At 42.1% G+C, this 12,613-nt stretch overlaps 1 protein-coding gene across 1 annotated transcript in view; it reads left to right on the forward strand.

Moving 5' to 3' along the window:
• Positions 1-12,613, forward strand: part of LOC115133654 (microtubule-associated protein futsch-like) — a 225,581-nt gene that overhangs the window by 113,022 nt on the left and 99,946 nt on the right. Inside the window, exons 3-7 of the mRNA XM_065021938.1 lie at positions 226-324; positions 6,382-6,480; positions 6,773-6,871; positions 7,061-7,246; positions 11,384-11,482. Of these exons, the coding sequence (XP_064878010.1) occupies positions 226-324; positions 6,382-6,480; positions 6,773-6,871; positions 7,061-7,246; positions 11,384-11,482 (582 nt within the window). The remainder of the gene's footprint in view (positions 1-225; positions 325-6,381; positions 6,481-6,772; positions 6,872-7,060; positions 7,247-11,383; positions 11,483-12,613) is intronic.

The raw sequence follows: 12,613 nt of genomic DNA on the forward strand, positions 1-12,613 counted from the left end.
AGGGAGGGAGAGCAAGAGAGGGAGAGGGAGGGAGCGGGAGGGAGGGAGAGCAAGAGAGGGAGAGGGAGGGAGAGCGAGAGCGAGAGAGGGAGAGGGGCACCTTTAGGTTATGGACCTTGAGGTACACCCAGTCACTTCTCTCGTTCCTTTTTTTATTTTTGTGTCAATCGTCCATTTTGTTGACCTATCTTCTGTGTGTGTGTCCCTTCTTCTCTTCTTCCTCAGAATGGCCTCAACGCTTTGCACCTGGCAGCTAAGGAGGGCCATGTGGAGCTGGTCCAGGAGCTTCTGGAGAGGGGCTCTGCTGTGGACTCGTCCACCAAGGTGGGTTCCCTTACCGTTCCACCGTACAGTATGTGAGGCTAGCACAGTATGAGCGTAGCACAGGTAGGTAGTCTATTGATTCATCCACAGCTGAGTAGAGGCAGATTTGTGAAAGACTTGTTAGGAGCTTGAATTCTGGCCAGAATTATATTTCTCTCAGCTGCTTTGGACTTAAGATCATAATCAAGTGAAAGCACTCCAAAGATGACATCAGGTTTTGTTTTTCTTCAGTGGTGAAATCGGATAACTCTGCATTGTTTTGTTTTGACTTGATGTTGTACTTTCCAACTGGGATCAAATCTTTCAAACAACCCCCCAAAAATGGGATGCATTTCTCAGAAAAGTCTGCTCTTTCAAGGTATCGGTTCTGCAAATTAGGGACCCGAAGCGTGGATAAAGTGTCACACACGGGGTTAACCAGGTCAAAATCCTGGATCGGCTGTAGTCCTTCATTAACCTGACTCATAACCTTTTCACAGTGTGACTATACTACGATACCCAGGGCAGTCAGCCATATCCCACTGTCCCCAACACTCAATCCACTGTAACCTAATCCTGTCACATGACTGTGCACTCTAGAGAGTACTTCAGAGTACTGGGGTGTAGCAGGCAGGAAATGGGATACAGCTAGTTTCAATGTAAATGGGGGTAGTAATGCCAAGCTGTGGAAATGGAGAAGCCATATTCCTTCTAAGCTACATGTGTGACTTGTTAGATGTTGAAATGTAGATTCAACACTTTAATAAATATATATATATATATATATTTTTTTTTCAACTTTATTTAACCAGGTAGGCAACAGGTAGGCAACTGCGACCTGGCCAACACCTCCAATTTAGAAGCTTCTAAAGCCATGACATCATTTTTTTGAATTTTCCAAGCTGTTTAAAGGCACAGTCAACTTACTGTATGTAAACTTCTGACCCATTGGAATTGTGATACAGTTTAAAAATATATATATTTCACCTTTATTTAACCAGGTAGGCTAGTTGAGAACGAGTTCTCATTTACAACTGTGACCTGGCCAAGATAAAGCAAAGCAGTTAGACACGTACAACAACACAGAGTTACACATGGAATAAACAAACATCCAGTCAATAATACAGTAGAAAAAGTCTATATACAGTGAGTGCAAATGAGGTAAGATAAGGGAGGTAAGGCAATAAATAGGCCACGGTGGCGAAGTAATTACAATATAGCAATTAAACACATGAATGGTAGATGTGCAGAAGATTAAAGTGCAAGTAGAGATACTGGGGTGCAAAGGAGCCAGATAAATACATTAATACAGTATGTACAGGTGCTGTGATCTGTGAGCTGCTCTGACAGCTGGTGCTTAAAGCTAGTGAGGGAGATATGAGTCTCCAGCTTCAGTGATTTTTGCAGTTCGTTCCAGTCATTGGCAGCAGAGAACTGGAAGGAAAGGCGGCCAAAACAAGAATTGGCTTTGGGGTTGAATATACAGTTGGTGTTTTTGCCCCGTGGTTAATGTTTGAATGGCTGACATGGTGCCATTTGAGGTGCCTCTCCAAATAACTGTTTAATACTACTCCATATCCAGGACTGACTCGTCTTGTGTTGAACATCATTCACTGGGTCGTGTTTAATTGTTTCTACTGTACATTACTAATTTTAAGTGTGTATTTTGACATCACAATAGGCCTACCCCAAACTTGAGGTAGATTGTCACTGAAACAAGTTTCTTGACGTGACTTGTTAATGTGTCCTAGTTAAAAGCGTTTAGGGATTAATCCCAGGCTGTTGCTGGTATGAGTGAAAACTCTCTGTGTCTGTGTCACCACATCATTAGGAGGGCATTATCCCTGGCTGTCTGTGTCACAGCATCATTAGGAAGGCATTATCCCTGGCTGTCTGTGTCACAGCATCATTAGGACTGCATTATCCCTGGCTGTCTGTGTCACAGCGTCATTGGGAAGGCATTATCCATGACTGCCTGTGTCACATCATCATTGGGACGGCATTATCCCTGGCTGTCTGTGTCACCACACTATTAGGAGGGCATTATCCCTGGCTGTCTGTGTCATGGCATCATTAGGAAGGCATTATCCCTGGCTGTCTGTGTCACATCATCATTAGGCCGGCATTATCCCTGACTGTCTGTGTCACAGCATCATTGGGAAGGCATTATCCCTGGCTGCCTGTGTCACATCATCATTAGGACGGCATTATCCCTGGCTGTCTGTGTCACAGCTTCATTAGGCCGGCATTATCCCTGGCTGTCTGTGTCACGGCATCATTAGGAAGGCATTATCCCTGTCTGTCTGTGTCACAGCATCATTAGGAAGGCATTATCGCTAGCTGTCTGTGTCACATCATCATTAGGAAGGCATTATCCCTGGCTGCCTGTGTCACATCATCATTAGGAAGGCATTATCCCTGGCTGTCTGTGTCACAGCATCATTAGGGAGGCCCCCTCAACTCCATCACTGAGCCATGGATGTATGTGGATATGCCTGGCTGTCTGGGTTGTCAGTGATGGATTGAATGAATGAGGATGGGTGATAAAATGATGAATGGGAGTTGCTGTAGAGTAATGCGATGGCGGTATGACAGTCATTTGTGTCGTAACGAAAATGTCATAACACTAATGAGGGAGGGAGTAGGGTATAGTTAGTTATATGAGGTTTGATCAGAGTGCCAATTATACTGTGATATATGCTGTCTCTATTTTTTTGTGGGACCTCCTTGTGCATGATTCTTTTTATGGGCCTAATATATAGTAAGCAAAATGTATTAATTTGGCTTGAACATCATCTTATTGTCAACAAATTATAAGTAGGCTACCTGCGAATGTTCGTCCACTCCAAAATATCTGATTATCTCTGAGTGTGATGACATCTGGTGATTATCTCTGGGTGTGATGACATCTGGTGATTATCTCTGAGTGTGATGACATCTGGTGATTATCTCTGAGTGTGATGACATCTGGTGATTGTCTCTGAGTGTGATAACATCTGGTGATTGTCTCTGAGTGTGATGACATCTGGTGATAATCTCTAAGTGTAATGACATCTGGTGATTATCTCCGAATGTGGTTATATACACACAAAAATATACACACAAAAATGTGGTATTATTTGTGGATAGTCACAATAATATAATAGTTTGATATAAGTATTTACATGCTTTGCAAGAAGAACGATTTCCCTAATAATCCTGTTTCCATGGAGACATCTGAAATCAGGCTACCTGAAGGCACTCTGCAGAAAATCACCAATCAAAATAAACATTCTATCACAGCGAACATGTTCTTTTTGGGAAGCACATGCGCAGATCTGGGTGGGCACAGGAGACCTGGGAGGCTATGCTACAAGCGACAAGTTCACCATAGCTGTCATTGCCAACCTAGCCGTCTGAGCTAGCCTCATACTGGCATCTCTCTGCAGCTTGTAAACATACACTTTATTTATTGACCTACTGTCTGCACTAATATCACTCAATATATTCAATTATTAAACATTCTATGTTAAGACCGATTTTCCATACAGCTGAGTTTCAGATATAGTAATGCCAATTAACCATTTACTGCAGTGGGCTAAATCAGGGTCACACAGAGTGATTCTTGTTAGTCTTAAACACAGTATAAACCTCACACATAGTTATGGGCTCAACAAAAAGAAGACATCTGTACCATGTTAGACATAGAGTTGAAATCTATTACATGTTGAGTTTGCATCCCAATATTACACTTTATAAACACCACAGAAGACTGAACAAAAACTTTTTGAAATAGAAACACCGGATTTTTGTCGTAAAAAAAACAACAAACAAAAAAACTTTATTAATGGGGACATTAAGAAACGTTTGAATAACATTCCACCCCATGAGGCCAAAGAGGACACTTTTGTCTGCGATGTTTGCGTGTTCTAATATTTTGAAAGATTTGCTCAGAAAACCATATGCTTACTTCTATTTTGACATTACACCGGTTAAGATTAGCAGAGTGAAGTGTTTACATGATTATTGCGTAATATGTCTACTGCCATAATCAGTTTAATATCGAATTATTAGTGTGCATGTCAACATACTTACTGGGTCTACACTCTTGGGGTCGGAATTAATGAATGCATCTTGTTGACAAAAGGACCTTTTTTGTAGAAAGAAAAGTTGGGACACCTGAAAATGGCTGAGATATGTGACTGTCCCAGGATGTTAGGCCACATGGAACAAAAATATTTTAAACCATGACTTTAATCTGGAATAAGTTTTTATTTGATTTATTTTATTATGTACCAGTGTAGCAGTACAAATAGCATTTTAAACAAATAGGAGAATAGCTAAATTAGGATTATTTACAGACCACACCAAAGTTAGACTTTGTTGCATTTCGAGGGACTCGCGTCTCATTCAGGGGTTCTGAGTCCCCCCCTGGGCCCCCTGTAATTTGCACTCTGGGTGTGGTATGCTTGAAATTCAAACATGGGCAATGCAAAAGGCACTGCATCTCAGTGCAAGAGGCGTCACTACAGTCCCTGGTTCGAATCCAGGCTGTATCACACCCGGCCGTGATTGGAAGTCCCATAGGGCGTCGCACAATTGGCCCAGCGTAGTCCAGGTTTGGCCGGGGGGGGTAGGGCGTCACTGTAAATAAGAATTTGTTCTTAATTAACTGACTTGCCTAGTTAAAGGTTAAATAAGAAAGGTTGAAGGTTAAATAAGAAAGGTTAAAGGTTAAATAAGAAAGGTTGAAGTTTAAATAAGAAAGGTTGAAGTTTAAATAAGAAAGGTTGAAGTTTAAATAAGAAAGGTTGAAGTTTAAATAAGAAAGGTTAAAGGTTAAATAAGAAAGGTTGAAGTTTAAATAAGAAAGGTTGAAGTTTAAATAAGAAAGGTTAAGAAAGGTTGAAGGTTAAATAAGAAAGGTTGACGGTTAAATAAGAAAGGTTAAAGGTTAAATAAGAAAGGTTGAAGGTTAAATAAGAAAGGTTAAAGGTTAAATAAGAAAGGTTGAAGGTTAAATAAGAAAGGTTGAAGGTAAAATAAGAAAGGTTGAATGTTAAATAAGAAAGGTTGAAGTTTAAATAAGAAAGGTTGAAGGTTAAATAAGAAAGGTTGAAGGTTAAGTAAAGATGAAATACCAAACTGTAATAGTAATACATGTTCCTGTATTCATTTGTGTTTTTAGGCCTATACAGTGCCAAGCAGTTCCTGTATTCATTTGTGTTTTTAGGCCTATACAGTGCCAAGCAGTTCCTGTATTCATTTGTGTTTTTAGGCCTATACAGTGCCATGCAGTTCCTGTATTCATTTGTGTTTTTAGGCCTATACAGTGCCAAGCAGTTCCTGTATTCATTTGTGTTTTTAGGCCTATACAGTGCCATGCAGTTCCTGTATTCATTTGTGTTTTTAGGCCTATACAGTGCCATGCAGTTCCTGTATTCATTTGTGTTTTTAGGCCTATACAGTGCCATGCAGTTCCTGTATTCATTTGTGTTTTTAGGCCTATACAGTGCCATGCAGTTCCTGTATTCATTTGTGTTTTTAGGCCTATACAGTGCCAAGCAGTTCCTGTATTCATTTGTGTTTTTAGGCCTATACAGTGCCATGCAGTTCCTGTATTCATTTGTGTTTTTAGGCCTATACAGTGCCATGCAGTTCCTGTATTCATTTGTGTTTTTAGGCCTATACAGTGCCATGCAGTTCCTGTATTCATTTGTGTTTTTAGGCCTATACAGTGCCAAGCAGTTCCTGTATTCATTTGTGTTTTTAGGCCTATACAGTGCCATGCAGTTCCTGTATTCATTTGTGTTTTTAGGCCTATACAGTGCCATGCAGTTCCTGTATTCATTTGTGTTTTTAGGCCTATACAGTGCCAAGCAGTTCCTGTATTCATTTGTGTTTTTAGGCCTATACAGTGCCAAGCAGTTCCTGTCATATATTCATGATGTGATATTCTCCTTCTGTCTGAGGTGAAATGTGAACCTCTTGTTATGTGTTTTAACTCACTCCTTTAGCAGCTCAACCCCCCCCAATGCTCCATGTTTTCCTTGTTCTCTGATACTGCTAGAAGTACTGTCTGTGTGTTCTATCCACCAGAAAGGGAACACAGCCCTCCACATTGCCTCTCTGGCCGGACAGGCAGACGTAGTGAAGATGCTGGTGAAGCAGGGAGCAGAAATTAACTCTCAGTCTCAGGTAAGAGATACAGTAGCAAGGCGGCAGCTATCTTGCTTTTGTCTCTAATCCCTACCAACTGATCAGGATTGCGGTGGCCATAAAATGGTGTGGACATACCTGTCTATGGACATACCTGTGGACATATGGGCTAAGCATATACCCTCTTACTGTGCGGTGTACAGCCAGTCAAATTGATGTTGTATTGATTGATGCTACACAATATGGTGTCTTCCCAAAATGATGTTACCTGTACAGTTGTTGTTGTCTTCATTAGGCTCTAAGGTCTAATGTTGCACTGTTGTGTCTCCAGAATGGCTTCACTCCTCTGTACATGGCTTCTCAGGAGAACCATATAGATGTGGTACGTTACCTTCTGGAGAACGGAGGTAACCAGAGCACCGCCACAGAGGTGAGGACGGAGTGTGTCTTTATGGTAGTCATACGGTTTAAGTCACATCTTGACATAAATATGTTACCAACAACTACCATTTTAAACAATTTGTTCTGTTTTGAATAATTACATATCAACTCTATCCATCACCATTGTTTGTCTGTGGCTATGCTAAACTCCTCCCTCCCCATCTCCTCCCTCCTCCAGGATGGATTCACCCCCCTGGCCATCGCCCTCCAGCAGGGCCACAACCAGGTGGTGTCCGTCCTGCTGGAGAACGACACCAAGGGCAAGGTGCGGCTGCCCGCCCTGCACATCGCCGCCCGCAAGGACGACACCAAGTCTGCAGCGCTGCTCCTCCAGAACGACCACAACGCCGACGTCCAGTCCAAGGTGCGGCCGGAGGGAAGGGCTTACTGGTTAAAACGGGCATCTGTGTCATTGGGTTAGCATATGTCTGTGGTGCTAGGAACATGTGTTGTTAATGGTGCAAGCCCGTAAGGAAGTAATACAGTTTGTCAGCACTTTGTGGTGTATGGTATAAACAACAACACTTTTTAGTAGCAAATGGTGTCAGGAGAATGTGTCAGCGTTGACCTTAGTTCCTGTCTGACTGTCTGGGGTGTTTACCAGTAGTTGGTTTCGTCTGTCTGTCTGTCTGTCTGTCTGTCTGTCTGTCTGTCTGTCTGTCTGTCTGTCTGTCTGTCTGTCTGTCTGTCTGTCTGTCTGTCTGTCTGTCTGTCTGTCTGTCTGTCTGTCTGTCTGTCTGTCTGTCTGTCTGTCTGTCTGTCTGTCTGTCTGTCTGTCTGTCTGTCTGTCTGTCTGTCTGTCTGTCTGTCTGTCTGTCTGTCTGTCTGTCTGTCTGTCTGTCTGTCTGTCTGTCTGTCTGTCTGTCTGTCTGTCTGTCTGTCTGTCTGTCTGTCTGTCTGTCTGTCTGTCTGTCTGTCTGTCTGTCTGTCTGTCTGTCTGTCTGTCTGTCTGTCTGTCTGTCTGTCTGTCTGTCTGTCTGTCTGTCTGTCTGTCTGTCTGTCTGTCTGTCTGTCTGTCTGTCTGTCTGTCTGTCTGTCTGTCTGTCTGTCTGTCTGTCTGTCTGTCTGTCTGTCTGTCTGTCTGTCTGTCTGTCTGTCTGTCTGTCTGTCTGTCTGTCTGTCTGTCTGTCTGTCTGTCTGTCTGTCTGTCTGTCTGTCTGTCTGTCTGTCTGTCTGTCTGTCTGTCTGTCTGTCTGTCTGTCTGTCTGTCTGTCTGTCTGTCTGTCTGTCTGTCTGTCTGTCTGTCTGTCTGTCTGTCTGTCTGTCTGTCTGTCTGTCTCTGTCTGTCTGTCTGTCTGTCTGTCTGTCTGTCTGTCTGTCTGTCTGTCTGTCTGTCTGTCTGTCTGTCTGTCTGTCTGTCTGTCTGTCTGTCTGTCTGTCTGTCTGTCTGTCTGTCTGTCTGTCTGTCTGTCTTTACGTCTAGCACTCTATGGAGTGTGCTGTTGTCCGTATTGTTGAATATCACAATTTAAGGGCCGTATGCATGCACCCTTGGGGGATTCCTGTGGAAACGAGGTGGGGTGTGTAGGGATGGCCTGTGGCTAGAGTTAAGTGCAGTTTCCCTTGTTTTGAAAGACAGTAGCCTAAACTGAAGTCATATTCAAAAGGCCATCCCTGCAGCACTGCTGATTTCCGTAGCTGGTTGACCAGTTAATGTCATTGATTGGCCAACATCCACTCATCTGCATTACCCAGGTCTGAATCAGTTCTTTTGATTGATTGTTTGACTTTTGGGTAAAACAGCTGGCACAGTTTAAAAAAACAATTGAAAGTACAAAGAACCCCAGAGGATAAAACATAAAATCGTATTTCCAATGTGGTCCTCGGTGTAGGACGATAACAGGAGTGAAAACTAGAGAATGAGTTAAAACTAGCAGTGTTGTGGTTCACCAGGTCGTCAACAGCCCCGCGCTATAAACACATGGCACACCAGTTATAATTGATGTTGTCAATGAACGTAACACTGTCCTTGTGTCAGACCTAATGCTAATGTTATTAAATCATATTACATAATATATACAGCCATGACATGCTGTTTGCAGCTCAGCTGTTTTCATGAAATACTCTTCACCATGAGCCACAGGGGAGACCCAGAGGAGGGTGGATGAAGAGTGCAGCACACTCACATAAACTCACACACTCTCTCACACACACTCTCTCACACACGCCCACGATCACACACACCCACGATCACACACGCCCACTATCACACTCTCACACACGCCCACTATCACACACTATGGCTGCATTTACACAGGTAGCCAAATTCAGATATTTTTTCCACTAATTGGTCTGATCTAGCTGATCTAATTCATCGAAAGACCATTTAGTGAAAAAAATTATAAACGCAGCCATGAAAGTCGTCTGACTTTACCTGAATTAGTTTGGAAATAACCACCCGTCTTAAAGTCTGACTTTGAATTGTAAAAACACTATACATTTGCAACTCTCTAGTGAGTTTGGCCTTGTGGCACAAAATGGCTGCCATGCCTCACTGTGGCCTGTTGCATAGCGACAGTAAGGCCTGGTCATAGATAATAGTATTGTGTATAGCTCCATGGGCTTGCTTCCATCATTGTAAAACATCTGAAGGTTTTTGGATGGAAAGATACTATAAAGCATACACAGTTTAGCGATAAAGCAGTTTTTTTTAAGAGAATCATACCACTCTAGCCACGTTGCCAGTATTCTTTGTACTGTGTAACTACCCTGAGCTCTGAGCGTCTGTACAACTGTTTGTGAAATGTCTCAAGTCTTTCCCTTCCTCGTCTCTACTGCTTCAGATGATGGTCAATAGGACTACGGAGGTATAACCACTATGTCTACCACTCCAACCTTGACCATAAAACACATCACTGTTCTGTTTTGTCTTTATTTCCCTCACGTCTATAGCATTGCACAGTGGCAAATAGCCGCAGGTTTTTTTATTTTGTTCTGTAATGCTAATTATAAACTGGGTGGTTCAAGCTCTGATTGCTGATTGGTTGACTGCCGTGGTATATCAGACCGTATACCATGGGTATGACAAAACTTTTTATTTTTACTGCTAGAATCACATTGGTATCCAGTTTATAATAGCAATAAGCGACCTCAGGGTTTTTGGTATTTGGCCAATATACCACGGCTAAGGGCTGTGTCCAGGCACTCCGAGTTGCATCGTGCTTAAGAACAGCCCTTAGCCGTGGTATATTGGCCATATATCACACCCCCCAGGCCTTAAGTACGCATGGCAATATATATTTTTTCACACCTCAGTAGTTTGTCTTTCAGTTAGAAAATGGTTATCTGTTCGTTTTTACTTTGTGCGTACTTTTGACTTCCTTTCTATTTTGATTGGTTGAGTTTCTGTAGTTTTATTGGTGCTATGACAAGTTCAGCAAGCTTGATTACTGAAAACCTCCGATACATTTCACCTCTAATACAAAACATTTTTGATAATGATGAATAATGCTTTTTGACAGGGTGTTTGTTAACATATAGAACACCTATATGTTGTGTTGCATGCCATCTATTTATATTTTCCATGCACTATCAACTAAATGGATGTTATTTGACAAAACACAACATTTTTAATAATATATGTACATTATTATTGCATTCAAACATGTTTTTATACAGTATACTATACTGCAATGTCATGATATTACATCAATCCAAAAGTATCCAGGTGCTTTGCAGATAGTTTGCAGGACCAATAGCATGATGCATCGTGTCTCTTAATTTGCACCATTATCAGCTATCAGCCTTAAATGTGTCATTTTGAATCATCGCGTAGTCTACAATTCTTCACACTTTTGTAAATAATGTTTTCACATTAAATCGGACCATGACTTTCAGAATGGAAAGGTAAGCCAAGAGTTTCACAATTCTCCCACCTGCTTTGATTTCTCTCTGGTTTCTTAGAATTCCTAACATGACAATATGCAGTACAATGACATAGTGCACTTTGGTGTTGATAAAATATACAGTCATGGTTTTTTTCCCCTTCTCTGTCCTGTAAATGTGTGCTTAACTAATACTGTTTCAGTTTTTTTGTGTATTTGGTTTTTATTTACTTCATTTATTAATTATTTAATATTTATTTATTATTTATTTAAATGTAGACGCTATTGTTTCTATTTTGTTCAGACTGTAGGATCACCAGTTGCATGGTGGAGATCTTTCTGAGTTTGTGTTTGTGTGTATACGTACACTACAGAATTTGTGTGTACGTTCGTAATCGAATCATGATTTTCTGAAACGGAATTTTAAGATTTCTTTCCTTCCCTTCCTCTCTTTGGTTTCCTCCCTCTTCAATTTAAAAACATATTTTGACTGTTCATTTTCTTTTGTTTCTTTCTTTTTGTTGACGTGATGCGACTGCTGCATGCTGGGATGGTGGAGGTCAAGGGTGAAGGGTCAGATTTTGGGGTCATGAATGAGGCTACTATCTAACCCACTCTGTCTCTCTCTCTCTCTCTCTCCCCCTCCCGCTCTCTGTGTCCGCCCCCCTGTGTTACAGAGTGGATTCACGCCACTGCATATCGCTGCCCACTATGGAAACGTGAACGTGTCCACATTACTGCTGAACCGTGGGGCGGCTGTGGACTTCACAGCCAGGGTGAGTAGTGTACCATCACCTCTACCTTCTGATCTGGAGTCAGCTGTGCTACCATTGTGCCACAAAGTCTTAGGCAGCATCACCTCTACCTTCTGATCTGGAGTCAGCTGTGCTACCATTGTGCCACAAAGTCTTAGGCAGCATCACCTCTACCTTCTGATCTGGAGTCAGCTGTGCTACCGTTGTGCCACAAAGTCTTAGGCAGCATCACCTCTACCTTCTGATCTGGAGTCAGCTGTGCAACCATTGTGCCACAAAGTCTTAGACAGCATTACCTCTACCTTCTGATCTGGAGTCAGCTGTGCTACCGTTGTGCCACAAAGTCTTAGACAGCATTACCTCTACCTTCTGATCTGGAGTCAGCTGTGCCTCCATTATGCAACAAGGTCCTGGGCACCATTAATATAGACCTTTACTGGAATTAGTGCACAGTTTGTAGGTAATAGGAAGGGCTGCCCACACACTGTGCCAACCCTGCACAGAGTCCAAGAGCCATAAACAACAGGAGACTTTAAAACACGTCCACACACACTCTGAGCGAGTAGAGTGTATTGCTCTTTAGGAACCCACAGTCCACACACACTCTGAGCGAGTAGAGTGTATTGATCTTTAGGAACCCACAGTCTGCTAATTATATGCTTTCTAGGACAATGACGCCATCCGCCTGAGCACTTCCCCTTTCCTCTGAATCATCATGTCAATGTTTCTCCATCAGTCACTCAAGGGAAGACGTACTGTACTGTACTGTACAACCACTCAGACAGACGAGAGGAACCAGGAGAATAGGAGAAATCTTTTTTAGGAGTTGAGACTCAAAGGCAGAGACAGGGACAGTGTTCTGTTCAAGCTGAAAGGTTACTTTAAATACATTGAGGCATATTAGATAACATTAAACATAATAGAAACTGTGTTCTGGCCTTGTAACAACATCAATTGTATACAGTAGTATTGTGATTATATAACGGTAACTAACACACTTTTTTACATAGCGCTGTTCCGTACAACCTTATTATAGCGCCCAAAATACGCAATACTTCCAGGTCAACTGTAATATGAATAACATTGTAAAGCACAATTTCTCCCCTTTCCAGCTAAATCAATGATGAGACCTTCATGCTGCCCGTCTCTGCA

The sequence above is a fragment of the Oncorhynchus nerka genome, linkage group LG8 (genome assembly GCF_034236695.1).
Source record: "Oncorhynchus nerka isolate Pitt River linkage group LG8, Oner_Uvic_2.0, whole genome shotgun sequence".
NCBI lineage: Eukaryota > Metazoa > Chordata > Actinopteri > Salmoniformes > Salmonidae > Oncorhynchus > Oncorhynchus nerka.